This window comes from Mytilus galloprovincialis, chromosome 10, assembly GCF_965363235.1.
Source record: "Mytilus galloprovincialis chromosome 10, xbMytGall1.hap1.1, whole genome shotgun sequence".
Classification (NCBI taxonomy): domain Eukaryota; kingdom Metazoa; phylum Mollusca; class Bivalvia; order Mytilida; family Mytilidae; genus Mytilus; species Mytilus galloprovincialis.
The window spans coordinates 42,595,673-42,617,317 of record NC_134847.1 but is presented as its reverse complement, the minus strand read 5'-3'; the positions used below and the strand labels follow the sequence as shown (position 1 = coordinate 42,617,317).

Sequence of the window (21,645 nt, the reverse complement as noted above, 5' to 3'; positions counted from 1 at the left end):
TTGAAACTGTGAGTCGTCCATAGTGAGGTTTTTGATAATGTGTTTGTAATTGAAAATGTTAGATTACAAGAATTTAACATAGGGATAATAAATCCTAGGTACAGACTGATAATTATGATAGAGAGGTATTTTTAAGGTAATTGATTAATGAAGAAGAACACAGCATAAGGAGTTTATTTAATACCATTAGGTTTTGCTGATTATTGAAGTCCGTAGGCCAACGGATAGTTGAGAACCTCTCGATCATTTTGTTCCTGGTGGAGAGTTGTCTCATTTGCAATTATACTACATATTATTATGTTTTATCTCGACTAATCGCGTCTATCTCTTGTGTACAGGAAGAATATTTTGACTGTTTTATTTATTGTGTCTGTTTAGTTAACGCATCAATGTAAATATAACGGAATTTGATGAGACTGTCATCAAAGTGAGAGGGTTAGCGCTATAAAACCAGGTTTTATCCACCATTTTTTACATTTGAAAATGTCTGTACCAAATCAGGAATATGACAGTTCTTGTCCATTCGTTTTTGATGCGTTTTGTTATTTGATTTTGCCATGTGATTATGGACTTTCCGAATTGATTTTCCTCTAAGTCCAGTATTTTTGTGATTTTACTTGTTTCTTTACACTTGTATTGTAAATATGCAGGAAACAAACGAATTAAAACTTGGTTAAAGCGTGCATTTTATTAAACAGATAATTTACATCAATAGATATGATTACATAAATATTTATGCCTTTAAGGTTGCAGTCTTAAACAAAACATGCAATGCATAACAATCCTATTTAATAAATGATTCATATAAACATCTGTACAATACATTACAGTTTTTCCCGTGCAAAAATCATCCGACTTTTTGACCAGAAGGCATCGTCCCTAATAACAATCAACCTTGGATATGACGTTTTTCGTAAATGCAAAGAGTAAATGTATTTTACGTGTGTCAACAATGTCAACATACAGATTTTTTTTCTTATTTTACTATATGAAGCAGTTCAATTGAAATGGTGAGAACAACACTAAGATAACGACACAGAAAAAAAAGGGTAAAAAAAAATGAATCTTCTTAATCTTTTTTTAAATACAATGAGTAATTGTATTTAACAAAGATTCGTCAACAAGGATACTAGGATATTTGTTTTCTAATTTTCTAATATGAAACAGTCCAATGTGATTTATTGTTGAAATGGTGTGAATGACAATACGATAACAACAGGGCATACAAAACGGTCAAAATACGTTTGTCAACATCACACCAGGAAAACTCAGTCATACAATGACATGGAAGCTGTCTATGTTTAAAGAAGATATACTTGTAACGACATATTTATACTGCACATCAATTGAATTTTAACGAGATTTAATTATGCGAAAAACTCAAATTTTTCGAACTTATTTCAGGCTTAGATTTTCTCCCATATGTATAGTCAAAACAATTACAATAAATACGCATGTTCAAGGCTTACTACTATAAAAATACTTTTACATAGATCGAATTAGTCGTTTTTATAGACCACTCTCCATGTCGTCGATGATTGACATATCACTATGAAACAGATTGTATGATATTTTGGTCAGTGGTTTCTCCAATTTCATTTAAGCTCACACCAGTTTGGTTTACTACAACTCTGTTACGTCTCATCATACTTCTCAGGATAAAGAAACACAGTTCTAGCAATTCGCCAATGCTAATGGCGGACATTCCTATCCATAGACCAAGAAGTCCTCCGATATTCGACAGAAAGTTCTCAAACTGAAATTGATAACAATTTGAATAATTTATGAAGATATGTGGATCATATAATCCACATGCAAGCAAAATATTGAAATCTGAAAAAAAAAAATTGAAGAAAAGAAATAGTCAAAAAGGAAATTAGGTATAAAAAAGGTCTTCCCAATCTAATGATAACAATAGATTGTTTTTATATTATTCACTTTTTCTGAAGTTTAAAAAGTAAGATTTGAATATAATATTCAATTATGCATACAAATAATCACGCGATCAATGTTGTCCGAATATCTTAATAACCATATGCATTAATGTGAATTCCAGCTATACATTGTTATCAATTCCCTTCTCAAATGGGTTCATGGTGGCCAGATGGTTTTCTTAAAACGGGTTATCACATCCTAATTTTTACAGTGATTTTGTTAAAAAAGCACTTAAATTCCAAAGGATCCATGTAATCTTATTGATCCTTTCAATACGTTATTCTTTATGAATACCATATATAGCTCTATGAATATGGTTTTATCGGTACTGACATCAATTTTGTTTTGATAGTTAAAACATACATTAATATTTATTGACTTATATTTATCAATACTTATTGTCAAACATCCTGTCGATGTCATGTACTTATATTTTGGGCTTACACTTGGTCATTGTCTTCTCATACTTTTTATGACGTATTTACACAAAATCCATTTAATGAGTACTGGTTGGTAATCGAGTTTTGGAAAAAATGGTTTATTAATAACTCGTAATTGTCTATGAACGAGTTTTCTGTAACTGTTCATACTATAAGATCTTTACACTGTATCTTTTGTCTATATTGAAGTTTTTTTTTGTGGTTCTTGCCGGTCGCATGAGTCAATCCCTTTCAAACTGATATTTACAGTTTGTTTCTTATTTGTACTGAGTCACCATTGTCAAGGAAGGGTGATCACATACAAACTTGTTCAGCCCCACCAAATAATGTATGTGCATGCCCTTATGCAGGAGCCTGTAATTCAGTGGTTGTCGGTTTTTCGTTAATTGTTTTCTCATAAGGCCGTTTCGTTGTCCGATTAAAATTTTTCCACTTGTTGTCATGTTGGATCCCTTTATAGCTTACAATACGGTATTGGTTTTACTCATGGTTGAAGACAGTACAGATAACTCTAATTGTTTAAACCTGCGTCATTTTGCTCTGTTGTATAGTTGTCTTATTGACAGCCATATCATATCTTATACGTTTGTATAAGTACTTTATCGACAGTTATCACTAGCCTGTCCACTCTGAGATTGAGAGTTCAAACCCCGCTCCAATCTTAGTTAACAAGGATTGCATGGAGGTGGATTGTTTTTATAAGTTACTTTGTCAACCACAACGCTGTTACGTCAAAAGTCTCTAAACTACTGAGTACAAACACACGAACGAGCCCTTCAACAATGACACAATAACATATAACTGTTGAACACATCTGAAAAATATCATACCGTGAAAGATAGTATTTCTTCTGTAACTTCCTCATATAACGACGAAAAGTATATGTTTACTTGCAACAAACTATCACTACAAAACAAAAAGCTTTAACTTACACATGTAATTTTGCAAATAATATCGAATAAGATACCACTATATATGCTTACAAATTTTGCCTATCAATATTGAAAAGAAAACGTTATAAGAATACTTAATAAATATTTTGATTTGATGCATTTTTTCCATCTTTTTTATCAGATTATTTTTCACTAACTGCATTAAAAAAAGTGTTCGATCTCCAATTAAGATGTAATAAGCAATGTGCACAGTTTCATTAAAAAAATGATAAATGTAAAAATAAGTAGCCACATTAGCAGCTGTACCACCAAAAAGGGGCATAAAAGAATAGTCAAATTCATGTCAGGTTAATTGTCTGAAGGGGTTGGAAACTACTCGTGTCTCTTATCTAACATCTACTATGCATTGCATAGTGCAAACATCACTAACACTGATATCATCTGTGTTCGCATCTTCATCTGTTATCGAGGGAAAAAATATTGTGATACAAAAGTTTAAACATATTTCTAACCTAGTTTTATTCTATGCATGACGAAAATATTAAAAAAAAATCTTAATTATGTACTTAAAAATAGTAAGCTTTTAAATAAAATGCATTTATACTTCAAAAATTGAATCAAGATTATAGTTCCTTTCAAAACATTACAACAGGGTGTGTGCAGTTCATATGCCTATTCCAGATGCAGGTAACAATATTCAATTACATAGTATCTGTTTAAAAATAATAAAAAAGAGTATATGCAATGAGTATAGATAAACTGGAGTTTACGAAAAACAGTATCAAAACAGACACAGATGGAAAAATTCACAAGCGAACGAGAGGTAAATGACAATGACATGGCAAAACAGGAAAAATGATGAATATACACTACACCACATAAAAAACTAACGATTGAACAATACCAACCCAACCAGAAAAAACAATGGGTGATATTAGATACTCCGGAAGGGTAAGCAAACCCTACACCACCTATGGCAAAACAATGTTATGTTATGTTCATTCCTTCGTTCATATGCAGTAATTGTTATATTTGATACAATATTCAAGAACTTGCGTGTCTTAATAGTATTGACTTGCTAGATTCTTTATGATAACAAGTTTCTTTTCAGTAAAAAAAATCAAAAGAACGTTTTTCGTGATATAACGAATATATGTTACCTTGTATTTGAGAGTGAGAGTCCTTTTCTTTTTAATATTTTGTCAAGTAAATCTTCATAGTTTTTAGCTGGCCACCTACTAATATGAATTGTTTTGATGTACTTTTTTTCACTGCAATTATAAAAAAAATGGATAAATTGAAACAACAAAAGATAAGTAAGAATATTGGCAACACGTAAATCATTTGGGAAGGGCGTCATGTGTTTATCAGCCAATTGTCCTGCACATGAATATAGATTCTACCAAATCATTCAGTAATATACTATCTACTGGAAATAATAAAATCTTCAAATTTACATAGTTGAGAGTGGAAGAATATCAATTAACACAAAATTTGATGGAAGAAGTTGTTTCTCTACTTATTTTTGGCGATACGTTGACAAACTGACGTTTGTTCAATAATCTGCTAAAACGTTGTATAAAGTTGACCTTTTCTATATGAAGTCACAATCACAAAATCATAAGAAAACAAGAACGTATGAATAATCAATTACTAACCAATGATCAACTTAGATATAAAAACAACACATGTTGATTAAAGAGAAAAAAATATAAATCTGCTTAGAATAAAAGAAATGTAAATACATATTATTATAAAATATTAATCCAACAAGATGCATTAGTTGTTGAAGAAAGCAGATTAAACAAGGATAAATAAAATAATACCTTTCAATTAAACATGCATATTTCAATGTAAAAAAGTGTAATCCTTTGATTGATTGACATTGGTGGTAACATTTGGTGGACAATCTCTTATTTACCTGCACGGATTTTTGCATTTACATCCAGTCACGTTACCACGAACATCCACTTCGCAGTCGTAGTCTACAAAAAAGCTATGTCTTTTTCATTTTAGGAGAAGCTAATATATACATAATGATTCTTTTAGCTACTCTAGTCTTTCAATTTTAAGCTCAGCTGTATCATTTTTCAAACATCTCATGTAAATTAATTATCAAGCACAAATGTGTATAGAAAGGGAAATGTAACACCTTGCCGACATGAAGAAACACCCTCCCCCCCCCAAAAAAAAAACAAAAACAGAGAACCACAAAAACCATACCAATCACAAAGCCAACATTAATTTTTCCAACTTCGAAAACACATAATTAATTAGACCTTAGCCATGTGATTTTGTAATTAATTGTCCCTTTGGCAATCATACCGCATCTTCTTCTTTTTATAGAAGTATATATATATATATTTGTCACAATACAATGGAAGTTAAATTGCATGTCTGTTAATTCAAATAAGTTAATGGACCTGCACACTTTAGATAGCGTAACTACCACTTTTCTGATACCATTTTCAAACTAATTAAGAAAACTTTGCAATATCCATTCGAACAGCAAGTGTTTTGTATCATTTATCAATTATACGAAAAACAAATATAATGTTTAAGAGCACTAACCACTCCCCCCTGAATAAAATGACATAAAAATAACGGTAAAGACTAAACATTACCTAAAGCAGCTTCGACCTTTGTTCTTATAACAAAATAAGTATTTTTTATTGGAAATGTACAGACCAAATCAGTCATACGAATCATGCCTGTTCCAAATCACTATATAACTAGATTCTGGTGTGTAAAACCTTGAGCACAAATAGTTCTCTAGCAGCACTTCCATGCTGAAATCTCGTGTTTTTAGATAAGCTGCTATAGCCTAAAGACGAAACAAAACAAAGTAATGAAAAGGCAAAATGTGAAAACATACAAAAAAGAAACGAATATAGCAATAGGTTTACGCGTTTTTAAATAACAAATATGATGGACAAGGACAGTTAACTGAGTCAGTAACTTCTGTTATATTGAAACATGAAAGATGGCTTTTCCCCAAGATTTTGTTTCAAAGTTCCGGTTACAGGCTACATGGAAGAACATACTATTTCAATATGAACTGAGTTTTTTAATTTGCCTATAAACGAAAGTTTGAGGGGGAAAGATTAATTCCATCTTTTTCAAGACACTGGGTGAAGAAATGTATCTTTTTCCTTGAATCATGTCCCATTTACTGAAAAAAAAACCTTAGGTAATAGATTTATCATTCTATTGCATTTGAATGTTTGCGAGCATGATACTTAACATAACAGACTTCAATAAAACACAGTCTTTAAATAACCATGCCAATTATTATTATTGTTAATGTCCTCAAACAATTTATTAACACTCAGTTTGTATAGGCACTGAGTTCGTGACCAAATGACCTAAGGTTAAAATTTGAATTAACCAATGAAATCGTTTGTTAAAAGTTATAACCAGGAGGAATTGTAAACATGACATGACAATGTAGAAGTTTGTGATTCTATTTAATGAAATCATGACATCGTTAATTTGACTGGCTAATTAGATTGACAGTGTTTAGATAGAACTTGGCCTTTGAAGAAACATGACACTAACTTCTCAAAGGACGGAACTGGATACTGAACATCTTCCCTTGACAACAGTCCCAGGTGGAAGCACGAAACACATTTACTAATTTGAGTGAGTTTTTAAATTGATGATATAAACAAAAAAAATATATTTTATCATACCATGTTTCATACAGAAGGGTACACCATTAAAATTGGTCCAAATACACGGGCATTTTTTGTCTACATTCCTTTCGATACAGTCTTCGAAGCAAGCCTAAATAAAAGATTTGTATCTCATATCATCAAAGATTAAACAATTCTTGTTTGAACACTTTTAATGGATTTCTTGGGTATATTCAATTTTTCTATTATTTTGTCGTCAACCATCACGTAAAGTTAAGTACTTTTTATTGGAATGGTATACAGATATGTCAACTTTGTAAAAAAACAACAACAACATATTAGTGAAAATAAAGGAAATCACATAATATCACACTTATTTCCGTCGTAAAAAGGGACAAGTGTCTACTATTGTGTATGATAACAAACAACAAGTTCCAACTTCACATTTCAAAGATCAAGAAAAAGATTACAATTTTTAATTGATAAATTGGACATGTGCATGTGATCGATTAATTGATTGAAGCATGCTTAATGTTCAGTTTTAATTTTTCAATTCATTTTAAGACTAGAACAATTTGATAATCGTATATAAGTTATATAAGTTGACGTGAATAAGATGAAAGAGAGACATTTTTATTGCTACTGGTAAATAAAAGTATCTAAGAAAGGGATAGAAATGTTTGCATTGCAACTGACAACCTATTATTAATAGTGTTACTACAGGAGTGACCATAAGTCTATACCACTACTTCATCTTCAGGGTATATTATACATGAAAAACATTGAAGCACACTATTCAATGACACATTTTAAAGATCAAACAATATAAAACACTATGTGTTTATATTCTAATGATTACAGTGTTTCTTCCTCACAAACTTCCTTGACACGTTCATCGTTCATGTTGAAAATTAACTGTTCTTATCAAATTCAAAAAAATCTTTAAATGTAGTAAAACTAGTATCTGGCATTTGAATCTAGAAAACGCAAAAAAAAAACAAGTATTTTTAACAGTATTATTCATATCGAAATAATTTTTATAACTTAATCTTTTTAATGTAAATATATCTTTTATAAAATATGTTTATAGTGCCTAACAAGATTTTGTGAGGGAATTCAATGTTTGCTATACCGCTGTTAATTTCAACGTACTTTATGACAATACTTTTGTACCAATCGAAATGAAAATTGTTGCAGTGTTTTGAAACATGATTTTACTTTGTAGTAACGTATTGTTTTGGAAACATTTTATGTTTTAAAAGGAAAAGTTTTCTGTATAAAGTCAATAATTATGTGAACTTTTGAAGTCCAAACTTTGTATGGCGTTAAATACATAAATGAAAAATCCAAAAATTGTACCAATACAGAACGACATGTTTATGAAATTATAGCAAAACTTTTGGTTGACAAATTTTTATTCGTTATTGCAAAAAAATAAAGTTTGATTATCTTACATTTTCTCCCTACCCTTTTTACCCCTATTACTTATTATAATGTGGACCGGTCATTGTTATTGAATATTACGCAATTTGATTGGGTTAAGTTATTATTAGTTTACCTTCAAACTGTTAAATGCTTTTCATACCCGACTATTGATAGAATCAGAACGTGCATGAATGTGACAGTAACTTAAATGACCTTCAAACTGGACACTGGATGAGTCCATGTTATGTTTTGTCAATGAAAGTATAGGTATGAAAGGTAAGAATTGCCAATTCTCCTATTTTCACAAAAATTTCCAAATACACAGTAGATAGATTATTTTTTAATAGTCAATTGCGGAGAAAAACAGAAAAAGTTTACAAATAAGATGTTTTATTCAAATCAACAAGTAATTTTTCGGAGAGAAATGCCGAAATACACTTAACACACGGCTACACCAGGTAAAATTATTATTTATCTTACAAAAAAAAAAACATTTTTCAGTCTTATAGGAACATGCTAATTACAATTAATCCCAAACTATGGAAGTCATTAAATAAAGTCAAAATATGTCCGATCTACCTATTTTTGGAGCAAAAAAGTGAATACGATCGTTTTAAGGTCAATTTCGTCTACCTCACAAAATCTTGTTAGGCACTATGATGAAAAATCGTAGATATAGAACAACACGTATTATTGAAAGGAAATTTCATCTTCTGTTTCTTTTTAGATACTATCTAATTAACGAATATATCACGGTAAGTATATTGTCATATGTTGCTTCCAATTCTGTTCTAGCAATATAACATTTTAGGGGGTGCGTACTTGATTATAAAAGATAATGTAAATAGTTATCAAAGGTACCAGGATTATAATACATCAGACGCGCGTTTCGTCTACCCAAGACTCATCAGTGACGCTCAGATCAAAACACGCGCATCGCATGCATGGATTATATATATATATATATTTATAAGAGATATTTGTATGAATAGATAATTTGTTATACTTACCTGTGATGAACTTTCAACTGAATTGATATCATACATATTAAAACAGACAATTACAAAATTTAAGGGGGTACTAACGATTTTTCTAGCAATGACATGATTGCGGTGTGACTAATTAGCCCTTTTTCAGTTCGATTATTGTTTGGAATAATGTTTATTTATATGTTGAGTTTTTTGCTGCAAAAAAAGTACGTAAGGTCATGTATCTTATCTAAAATACAGCAGTCCATTACAAAGTCATTTTTATCATGGCGTGTAGACAAATGAATATCCAAAGTGTAAACATCTAATCTTGCTGACAACATTAAATTATTTTGTTTTCACATCTTTTTACTTTTAATTGAGAATATCGGTTTTAAATGATATATGGCACGGTTTATTTTTAATTCACATGTACGCCTTTATGGATGCTATCGGAGCTTAACATGTCCGTTCAAAATAGAAATATTCTACGTAATAAAAATGTTCAGCTCTTTTGTTTTTTGAGCAATGTATTCATATATCCGTCAGGACAGTAAACATGTAAATGTGCAAACAAAATATTATTACACAAATAACTTACATTAATGCTACTGAATTTGTTACTTGTATCACACAGTGTTATACCAGGCATTCTTTCTATTCTTTTCTTTTAAAACATAATTAGAAGTTAGAATTATAACATGACGGTTCTGAAATGACAATCCTTTTAATTTTGAATTTTTGCACTCTTATCCTTTGTATGCGTTTGTCTGCCATTCTTCGAGATTAAGGTCTCCATTGTCTTATGGCAATATTGTAATAGCTTGTTTTTTCTTAGATTTCGGCAAATTAACTATTACACCTCCCCCTACTCAACAAAAGTTGGAAGCATGCAAGTATGCAATAATATCATAAGTACAAATGTGAAACACAAACCGAATTATCATTACAATCAGGAGAGACACATATAGCAATATACCATCTTCACTTGCATATGAGATAAACGTCCATTCGTTATTCAAGAGCTTGACGTTGTTTATCATCTGAATTATATGTGATGATATTCTTTTATTTTTCTTTGTATATTATTAACCTTAACTGTTCAGACCTTTTTTGGTAATATCCTTTGGCATGGCTCTGTATTTATACATTCCGTTATTGTGTTTTTGTGTTACTATCATTTTTTGTATCCCTGTATTTGTATTTTTGCTTAAGTGCTTAGTCCATATGCCTTTTGTTTTCTTTATTGTCAAAGTTGTTTGTTTTTATATTGATTTCATTGTTTTCAGCATAATATAATTTTAAGCAACGGTCATACAAGTAAAAGGTTAAGCTAGCTATAACACCAGGTTAAATCCATCACTTTCTACCTAAGGAAATGCTTTTACCAAGTCCGTTGTTTCGATTCGTTTGAGGTGTTTGAGCTATTGAGTTTGCCATTTGAAAAGGGACTCTCCGTTTCGATTTTTACTTGGAGTTCATTATGTTTATTTTACTCATCATATCATAATATTTCTTATGACCAGTTTGTTTCGCACAGATCAATAATGATACGAATATTAAAAAAAAAAATAGTTGCAAAACGCGGAAATGATAACCAAATAATATGAATAATAATAAAAAGAAGTCTCGGCATCAGCCTCATCGTCGTCACTAAAATTAAATTGTTGTAATATAATTTATCGCCATTTTTTCACGTGAATATCAAGAGAGAGTAAATAAATTGGGTCTGGAAAGGTTACTGCTGTTGTCATTTTGTTACGACCTCCGGGTTGTAAAAAGCTTGTTATTTTGAAACAGGGAATCGAACATCCTTATTAAGTGGTTTGTTGACTATGAATTTAATTCGCTGCATTTCAGAATAAAAGAAATAGAAACGTTTATTTAGTAGTTAAAGTAGTTACTTATTGACAGACTTCGAAGACAATGTGAATTCCTGATTACTCCACCTCAGCTACCCCCCCCCCCCCCCCCCTGATTGAGCAAACATCATCATATAATTACTATGGTAAAAAAAGTGACGTTTCGTTTCTAAAATGACGTTATTGTGCGTACAAAAAAGTGAAAATATTTGCAGTAGGGTTATGAGGAAGAACGACATATATCGAAAAAAAATGCTTAACAATTATAATATCACCATAACGAAGGTTTGGACCGATATAACAATTGTGCACGAACGATAGAGTTTACGCGGTCTTCTGGTTTTTAAATTAACCGAGTGTGTCATAATCCCTATCTTTACCATTCTAGTGAAAGACGAGTTTTGCATTCAAAGCCGGAAATGTTTACCCTGTCGATGCACTAATAGCTTCTCATGCAATTCATTCAGTTTTCTTTTACTCGGGTAAAAAATTTGTAAACTACAACTTTCGCCTAATATTTCTTGCCAAATTCTTTCGTAGATTAGATGGAGGTAGGTGGTGTTAACTGCAAAAAAAAAAGACGTGTACATGACACCACTTAATCGTTTATTTGTGCTTCCTGTACTTAAAAAAAAATTACCTGAGATAATGAAACATCTGTTCTAAATCCAGTAGCCACAGAAAATCCCTTATTTTCCAAAACAGGCTCCGAACCATGTTCGTGAATGGATAGCCTTATACCAGCTTCTGAAGTTATGTATGGGACATAATCACTCTGATTTACGTTGATTAGCAACTGTAATGCTGTACATATATAAAGAAAATATATCAGAGGCTCTTGATAATAACTCGACCCAACATGTATTGACATTTAAATTCAATTATTGATATAACAATAATTTAGTCAATTGCAAAAATTATAGAAATTAAGATGAAAGCAATTGTTAAGATCTTCTTAATAGTGCTTGTCCGTACAATTGTAAGCTCTCGGATTCAAGTTAACATAATTTAGTTTAAAAAAAAAAACGATCAAGAATTGATTAGTTAATCATGATTAGAAAATGTAATACAAATTTGCCTTGGATACAAAATATAACAGAAACTTTATTTACCAAAGAGTGGCCCTGCACGTGTTGTGATGATTGGTTTTGATGGAAATCTGTAGCACTGACCATAGTACTTGTCAACAAATGGAACAAACATACTGAAGTAAAATTAGTATATTTCAATGAAATGAAACTTGAGGTAACTTAAGGTAACCTTACGTCGTACCTACAATCTTCTTCCCTTTCATGATTGTTACCTACCGAATTAGACTATTGACCGGTTTTGTTATCACATAAGTAACACGACGGGTGCCACATGTGGAGTAGGATCTGCTTACCCTTCCGGAGCACCTGAGATCACCCCTAGATTTTGGTGGGGTTCGTACTGCTTATTCCTTTAGTTCTCTATGTTGTGTCATGTGTACTAATTTTTTTCTGTTTGTCTTTTTCATTTTTAGCCATGGCGTTGTCAGTTAGTTTTCGATTTATGAGTTTGACTGTCCCTCTGGTATCGTTTGTTCCTCTTTTATGAGCAATCACATATTAGCTAATATTTCAAGGCATTCGCAAAAATCGCACATCATTGGGTTGTAGTACTGGCAAATTGTTATTTGAAATAGCGAAGTCTTAAACGATAACATTTTACAGTAGGTTATCCTGATCAATCTAGTTTTAATCAATTGCAAGACGAATTACTGTCAAGAATAGTATTCATTATCTCAGACACAAACAGACGTACAAGTGTAAACAATTATAGCATTTCTCCAAACAAAGAAAAACAAAAACGAAGAAAGACAAAAAAAGACAAAAGACAAACAACATACTGTGGTATAAAGACAGTAAGTATTAATTGAATTATTTCTGAACGAAATTTTATAACTTTTTTTTGCACTAGGAATTAAAATAAAGGAAGCAGACTCACAATGTAGTTATACCGGGATTAATTACATACTAATTTGGTATACTAATTTATTCAAGTTCAGACTGATGATTATGTTAACATGTAAACAATACAAACAATTAAGCAATACTATGTTTACAAAGAGTTCGTTTGCTTGATGCACCCTTTGGAATGTTATATCTAACATTGCCATTGAAGCGGGAGGTTTGGCATGCCACAAAACAAGGTTCAACCCGCCATTTTTTCTTTTACAAAAAGGTCCTGTACCAAGTCAGGAATATGTCCATTGTTATATTATAGTTCGTTTCTGTGTGTGTTACATTTTAACATTGTTTCCTCTTATATTTGAGTGTGAATTCACATTATTATAAGACGTGTCACGGTACCTTTATATCCCAAAATTCATGTATTTAGTTTTGATGTTATATTTGTTATTCTCATCGGATTTGTCTAATGCTTAATTCGTTTCTGTGTGTGTTACATTTTAATGTTGTGTCGTTGTTCTCTTATATTTAATGCGTTTCCCTCAGTTTTAGTTTGTAACCCGGATTTGTTTTTTTCTATCGATTTATGAGTTTTGAACAGCGTATACTACTGTAGCCTTTATTTGAGAAATCTCAACGTTTTCCCAATATTTTGATCAAGTAGTTCAAAATAATACATTGTAAACATAAATAATAAACTCATCTTAGAATCCAGGATTGAAATTTCATATTGACGCCAGAGACGCGTCTAGTCTACAAAATACTCATCGGTTTGAAGCTCGAATAACCCATTGAAACATGATACAATAAACTACTTTGCCATAATATATATTAATCATTACACTTTGATAAACACTCATGACCTTTGTACTTTGAAAACGACATATTCATTCTGCTTTACTTTCAGATTCAATATTTGTTCTCGAAGATTTGAAACAACAAAAAATATAAGAGGCTTGTGTCTTTGGACATCTTCTTCATTGACCACTGTCTGACATTTAGGACTAGAATATACATTTAAAATCTCTTGTTTGTTGATCTTGTATTGCTATTTTTTTTTCTTATTACAGTTTTTCCTCTTTCTACTATAGTTTTTGTCCCAACGAACATAAATGGTAAACATTATCATTCAAGACGCCAATAAGTCACTTGGCTTTATGGGCATTTAACAAAATACGGGTTTCAAATCTACATTGACACTTGTACTATTAAATTATATACTTTAGCGTAATGTATGTTCACAACAGTTCATGTTTTGGATTTCATATCGCATCGTGCGTTAAGTTATATCCCAATATTGACAACGACCCTGTCCCTATCCAATATACCCTCAATTTTCCAGGGGCAGTCCAAATTTCCCCGACAGTCCCCCCGGATAGCCTCTATTATTACAAAACCTACCTATTGAATTTATTGTTAAATTTTTCTTGTCATGAATATGTATGAAATTTTTGCCACTGGACGTAAAGCAACCAACAATCAATGAATCAAATATATTTTGTTCAAAAACTATTTGTAAAATAACGATTTTAGGACAAGCAGGTTCATGTCGACTTGATTATGCCAACAAACTGACACCACACATTACATGTTTGCATTCCCAGACCACATCTCAATAAAATTAGTGCTCATAAAGATGTTTCTCAAAATTTGTAATTTTATATCAAAACCTTTTTTCAAAAGTAATTTGTTTTCTATTTTCGGGATTTTGTTTTACAAATTAACTATATTCGCCTAATATATATTTAAAGTTCAGTAGCTGTTCGACCTCAATTTGTTATATTTTAAGACAAATTACATGATCGAAATTGATAGATAATGATTCAAAGGTGTTTATACTTTCTGAAAGTCACTAAATCTTCTGTGGTTTCATGATATGTCGTCAATTCAGAATTCTGACATCTAGGTGATAACATACACTCAGCATGCATGGCTCAATCAACAACAGTTATATTTTTTTTTCTATTTGCTAATATTTACAAAAATTAAATAATTAGGCATATCATAATATTATCCATGACATATGCACAAAATGTTTTATGCATTCTTCTCATACTTCTACGGTTTTTTTTTTTCGTTTACAAAAGCGTTGATTGACAGGCGGACAGACATAAAAACAAACATACAAACGTGAGGTAAGACAATATATATCCGAAATTCTAGTACAATCAGTGTATGTATATACATTTGTATGTACTAGCAAAACAGTCAGTAAAATTTCCATTAACAGCTTTATGAACATTCAGCTTTCAGCTAGCTTTCAGTCTCAGATAACTTCAAGTACTCTCAGATCTGATCCTAGTGTCTTTTGTTGTCGGTATGTGCAAGTAGCCGGCCACGTCCACTTGTATTTTTGTCCATTTGATGAGTTAAGTCTGCTTCAACAGATTTTTATAGTTCTTTCTTATGTTGTACTGTTATACCACGGTCCCAGTTTAGGGGGCGGGTTGGGATCCCGCTAACATGTTTAACCCAGTCACATAATTAATGTATGTGCCTGTCCTAAGTCAGGAGCCTGTAAATCAGTGGTTGTCGTTTGTTTATGTGTTACATATTTGTTAGTCGTTCATATTTTTATACAAATAAGGCCGTTATTTTCTCGTTTGAATTGTTTTACATTGTCATATCGGGGCCTTTTATAGCTAACTATGCGGTATGGACTTTGCTCATTGTTGAAGGCAGTACGGTGATCTATAGTTCTTAATGTCTGTGTCATTTTGGTCTCTTGTGGATAGTTGTCTCATTGGCAATCATAACACATCTTCTTGTTTGTATTCAAATTAAAGACTATGTAAGACTTCAGTACAAGCAAGATAGTATAAACTGTTGCTTAAAATTATATTTATTTATTCATAAATACAATATATCTTTTATTTTTAACAGGAGCTAAAAGAAAAGCCACAAAAGACAAGTTCAATATGCAGGTGTACAATTTGGAAGTGGCGCTAGTTCTTTAGAATGTCTACAACCTTTCATGAAAATTTTGATTTTGAAGTAAGATTTTCATACAGAATTACAGTTATTCCATATTCAATTCTAATATTTAGCATATAAACAATACATTACATTCAATATTAAGGGAATACAATATAGAAAAGATATCTGGATATTTAAATAAATTATTTTTTTGTGACAAAATAGAAACAAGTTGTTTATTTCAATCAATATTTCAGTCCAACAGTTTGATTTGATAAACAACATATTTTCTTTCGTTTTGGAGTATTTTAAATACATAAAAACAACTCATTTAATGAGATCTCTGTGTTTCTCGGAAGTTAATTTATATTATTATCATCATTGCTAAAACAATGCGTAAACTTCGATAAGCTAGTATATGCCTATAGTATACTACTAGGTGTATCGTATAATAAAAACAAAAACAGAAAAGGGGGGGGGGGGGTTCAGGTGGTACCGTTTGTGTAAACAATAACAGTCTTTTGAAAATACCAACAAAAGAATTTAACTGAGTGCACTTTTGTTATGTCTTCATTTGTTCATATTTATTCATATGCTATTCTTTTTTTTTATCATTCAAATGTTAAAAAGTAAAACCCGCGATGAAACAAGAAACTAATAGGAGAAATTACATTTTGAAATATAATTCATATAAAACTTACCATTATAAGCTGCTTTGACTATATCCTCTTTGACATTGAAATAATGTATCTGAATAGATTCTGAATACACATTTGATGTAATTCAAAGTTTGAAACAACAGAATCACTAATAACTTTATCCATTTTGAAACACTAAACACATGTTAAGGTATTCACGGACACTATGAGAAGAAAATATGAGTAGTCCTTGCGCACGCAAAAATCATGATACGCATACCCTGTGTCTTATTATTGATGTAGCAATACATGTTGTTTACCTTGAGCTGTACTTTCTTTTTGTCTATTTGTTTTAAGTTGAGCAACTGTTTTTAGTGGCGAACATGTAGGATATATTTTAATGTAAAGAAAGTTTATTCACAAAACAATTTTCATACTTGATGAAAATAAATCTTTGCTTGTTTTTACTTTTGTTTTACCTTTTTCGAGGTGTTAAACAATGTTTTAAATAAGATATAAGCCTAAAATATTTTACAGAATGGACTTTTATCGGCTAATATCCCTTACAGGAATGTGCAAGAAGTTTATATATGAATGCAAGATTAATTATTTTTTTTCAGAAGGATGGCAGAGCAAAAAAAGATATAAGTCACTAAAAGACATTCCAAGTGATTTTGAATAAGACAAATGATTGACTTGTTCAATGTGTTTTTAAATAAATCAAATAGTTGATGTAAAATGGTGATTTATTCTTATCTCTTAAACCAGTTATCGATGATTCTAATGCAATTTGTATGTAACATTTTTTTTCATTGGCTAAAAGTTGCCGTCAAATCCACAGTTGACCAGGCGTAACTAAGGAGGGACAACCATTTTGAACTGTTTGATTCAACAAATGTTCGATATTTACTATATAATCCAAAATAAAACAACACCTACCTCGAATTCGCCGTTTTAAAGTTATTTTATCCGAATTTGTAGCGTACAGGTAACGTAATAACCTCCAGTTTGTAAGTTTTCATTTGTATGACGTCTTTGCGCCAAAATCACTCATGAAGTTTCGCGGATTTTTTTTATTTGTCAAATTTAGACATTTTTTAAAGTTTTATCAAATTATTTCTTTTTGAAATGCATTAGAATCGGAATAACAGTACTGTATTCAAATCTACAATTGAAGGTGGCAACTCTTCAACTACAGTACTGTTATTCCTTAATTATTTACTTAAGATGTAACCTTATTAGATGTGTTACGTTTTAGTTTAAAAAGAGAAATTACATTGAAAAATCTGAATTTGGGACAAGTTTTATTCAAGGTAACATTTACTTCCACACGGTACCATAGCTTTTCTTGGGTCATGGGTCGTTCCGATGAAGCCTTATGCGACTTCTGGCGCGGAGAGAATTAAGGTTAAGGTAAGGGGTCGTTCCGATGTGTCTACGTTTTTGTTAAAAGCTCTAGATCTCCAATATCGTAACATGACTGAAGTAAATCATATAACCAGATAATATAAATAATATTAGTTACATAGTCATTTACTGACCGGGTACGGAATTTAATCTGGTCAGTAGGTTTGATACCTGGTGAGGCGAAGTCGAGTCAGGTATCAAACCTACTGACTAGGGTAAATTCCGTACCCGGTCAGTAAATGACTATGTAACGAATTTACCCCATCGATTCCATGTTTGAAACGACAAAAACCTAACGAGACCAAATGCCAAATGATGCACAAGTTTGAGACAACTTGCTAAGTAATGCACATGTTTGAGAAGACAAATGCCTAGAAATAGACAACAAACAACAAATGATGCACATGTTTGTGACAACAAATACCAAGTGATGCACATGTTTGAGACGACATTAAATAATGTACATGTTTGAGACGACAAATGCCTAGAAATTATCAATAGACATGTTTAAGACGACAAACAACAAATGATGCACATGTTTGTGACAACAAATGCCAAGTGATGCACATGTTTGAGACGACAAACACCAACTGATGCGTATGTAAGAGACTACTGGCTTTGCCTTTGTCTTTGTTAAATACTACAAATATAAGTGTAAACAAAAATTTATTTCAACAATAACAACAACATGAACAACACAGTCTCAGTAAATTTTGACAAATTAATATGACATTGAATGTTAAGAAAAGATCATAAATGTCATTTTGAAACATTAACATGATTAAAATTGAAGTTAATTGTTCCAATTGTACATCCTGAAAATGCCGGCAAGATTGGTTTATTCTGAACATTTGAGATATTTGCAATTGTCTCAGTTTGTAATGCATTTGATTGAAAGTCAGCAAAGAGGTCAGAAATATTTAAACAATGCAACTCTGAAATGGCGACTGAACAACAAGCTGAAGGTCCATCCCCACATTCTTCAATCATTGGCACAATACTTGTACTTTCATTTACTGTTTCAGGGGGCGGCCAAGCAAGTAAACTTGGATTTTCAGGTGCCGGCAATGCTAGAACAGCAGAATTTTGGGTGGCTAGACCTTTTCCCATTGCATGACCCATTGCAATTTTCTCTTCAGTGTCAGTTCTCTGATAAACATTGAGAGACTGAACCGATTTATGTCCGGTCACTGCCATTATTTGAGATGGATTAAACATACTTTTTGTCAATATTGTTGCTCCAGTGGCACGAATGGAATGGTTTGTGTAAATTTGTGAAAGTTTAGCCCCCTCACTCAACTTCGTCATGAATTTTGCCAATGTTTTTTCTCCTAATCGAGAATTACAATACCAAATTGTATCGTCATCATTGAATGATTCCTTCGGCCTCTGTCATAAAGGATGAAGTTTGCTGATATATGTTTCATAAGATTTGACAGGACAATAGGGTGATCCAGGGAACTCGGGCATAACACCTGATGTTGATTTTGTGTCATTACCTCTATGATTTTTTGTGAGTTCATCTTACACTTTGCGACATATTCAAGTCCAGTCTTTGGATCATTCAAAACATCAAATGTAGATTTTGTCATTCCATGCATATTTTCCTGTGATCTTCCACAAAAATATAGCCTGATATCAAACTGCACTTTGTTCAGTAGTGCTTCTGGTGCGTCAGGGATCATTATAATAGATTCATATAATTTCTTACGATCTGTTTCATTTATAACTGGATGGTGGTCAACACTGCCTTTCCCTATCCGGTTCAATTCGGCAAGAGCGGCCTTAAAACACTCATTAGCATCAGAAAAATCTGTGTCCTTTATTATATCTATCTTGCGGCTGTAAGGAACCCCACGAAGGTGTCTGTTTAAGGCATGTCTGATTATTTCAAACGATGTAGCTTTGTAGTGTTTACTGTCTTGTTTACGAGCGTTCATGTAAAAGTGTCCTAACACTTCGTTTAGTTTTCCTGAGTCAAATTCCTCAAACTTTTCGTCATTATCTGTTGCTTTTAAATCTGCCTTAAGTAGTCTTTCTGCTTTTTGATTACTTTCGATTGTTTCTTTAGAATTAATCAGCATTTTCTTTTTTGTTTTCAATCTCGTCTGCTGTTAGGGACGCGAACCGTTTCGTTGCCATTTTGAAATTGACTGTTGAGAAAAGAACGACAACTCTATCGTTGACAGGGTACTTCTAAAACAGTAACCGGGTATAAAAATACATTATCTTTGTCAGGGTATTTCTAAAACAATAACCGGGTATAGGAAATACATGGTATTCACGTGGTGCTAATAAAGGACAGGGATTGGTTGATTTCTTAAGAGGTGGGGTAAACTAAGGTCCTTGTTGGTGACATCTTTCATTTTTTTTCAAAACAAAAACACGCATAAGTAACAAAATTCTGAACTGCTATTGCTAATTATATAAATTTTCAAAAGTAAGCAAATTATCAAAATATCCTGCATGTTGAGTTTAACATCAGTTTATAGTAAAACAGTTGACTTTTTTTGTAATAGATAATTTTGGAAGTTATCAGTTTTGCCATTCACTCGTAATAAAATGATCATACAAATGTTGTCACAATGGTATTAAACGTGTTTCTTATCGTTTTGAGTAGTAATGCAATTTACCGTGTGAAACTGCTTATTTTAATAAGTTAATCTTGTTATTTTTGATTGTTGATAGATCTATAATAAAACGACTTTTGGTAGTGTCTTTTTTAAAATGACGTGACAACTAGAAGGGTTATATGAAGAGTTATGTATTAAAAGTGAACCTGTTAATTACCGCTACCATACGCGTATATTCATATGGTCCGACCATACGCGTATGTTCGAACAATATGAATATATACCAATATGGTCATGACCATACGCGTTTAGTCCCAATACTCAAATGGTATATAGACTATACATAAGCCATTCATAAGCTAGAAAAATAAAAACCTTTCATTACACTGACGTCCCTCAAACTTGCAGTGGATAACAAATTCAGAAAAATCCGCAACCAGGTTTTTGATTATCGTATCTGCTCCATAATCCAACAGTCCTAAGTGATCTATTAACATCATCCTGAATCTCTCGATTGATCTCAATATGCTCCAGATATCTAAATCCTCTGCTGATAAACATAAATTCATTATAATAGTAAAATGTATATGTATATATATATATATATATATACATAAATTTACATTATGGCCTTTGCTCAAATCTTTGTGTAAATAATGGTTTGCTTTTGTATTTATAGCGCGAAACTACCATATTTTTTTTGTCGAGAGATAACTTAAGGTCACACAAAACTGGCTTAACAGTATTCAGGGTACTTTTTTTTTTACTGCAAACATTATCTGTTAGTTCTGCACGTCTGTCAATATTCCATTAAAGTCATGATGTTTACAAAAGACAATACTTCTTTATCGTATAGCTTCTTATTAAAGATGGTAAGGTCAGGTCTCGTTTAATATTTGTTTTATAAGACATAGTATATATATTTCATAGATTACAAAACCGAATTATCAATGAAACAGAAATCCAGTTTACTGACAATTTTTTGACAATTAAGCGATTTTAGACTCTACTGATTACGATGA

General features: G+C 31.7%; 1 protein-coding gene and 1 long non-coding RNA gene across 2 annotated transcripts; both read right to left on the bottom strand.

Moving 5' to 3' along the window:
- Positions 1-1,501: 1,501 nt before the first annotated feature.
- On the bottom strand, positions 1,502-7,095 carry LOC143049170 (epithelial sodium channel subunit alpha-like). Its single transcript, XM_076222906.1, has 5 exons — positions 6,961-7,095; positions 5,190-5,253; positions 4,429-4,539; positions 3,206-3,281; positions 1,502-1,756 (listed from the first exon to the last, which is right to left on the bottom strand). The coding sequence occupies exons 1-5, from the start codon at positions 6,968-6,970 to the stop codon at positions 1,550-1,552; spliced, it is 468 nt and encodes a 155-aa protein (XP_076079021.1). The 5' UTR covers positions 6,971-7,095; the 3' UTR covers positions 1,502-1,549.
- A 2,751-nt stretch (positions 7,096-9,846) lies between these two features.
- LOC143049169 (uncharacterized) lies at positions 9,847-21,162 on the bottom strand. The gene is made up of 4 exons (XR_012970101.1): positions 20,999-21,162; positions 12,271-12,362; positions 11,799-11,962; positions 9,847-9,963 (listed from the first exon to the last, which is right to left on the bottom strand). It is a non-coding gene; the product is annotated as an uncharacterized LOC143049169 (long non-coding RNA).
- Between the last annotated feature and the right edge of the window lie 483 nt (positions 21,163-21,645).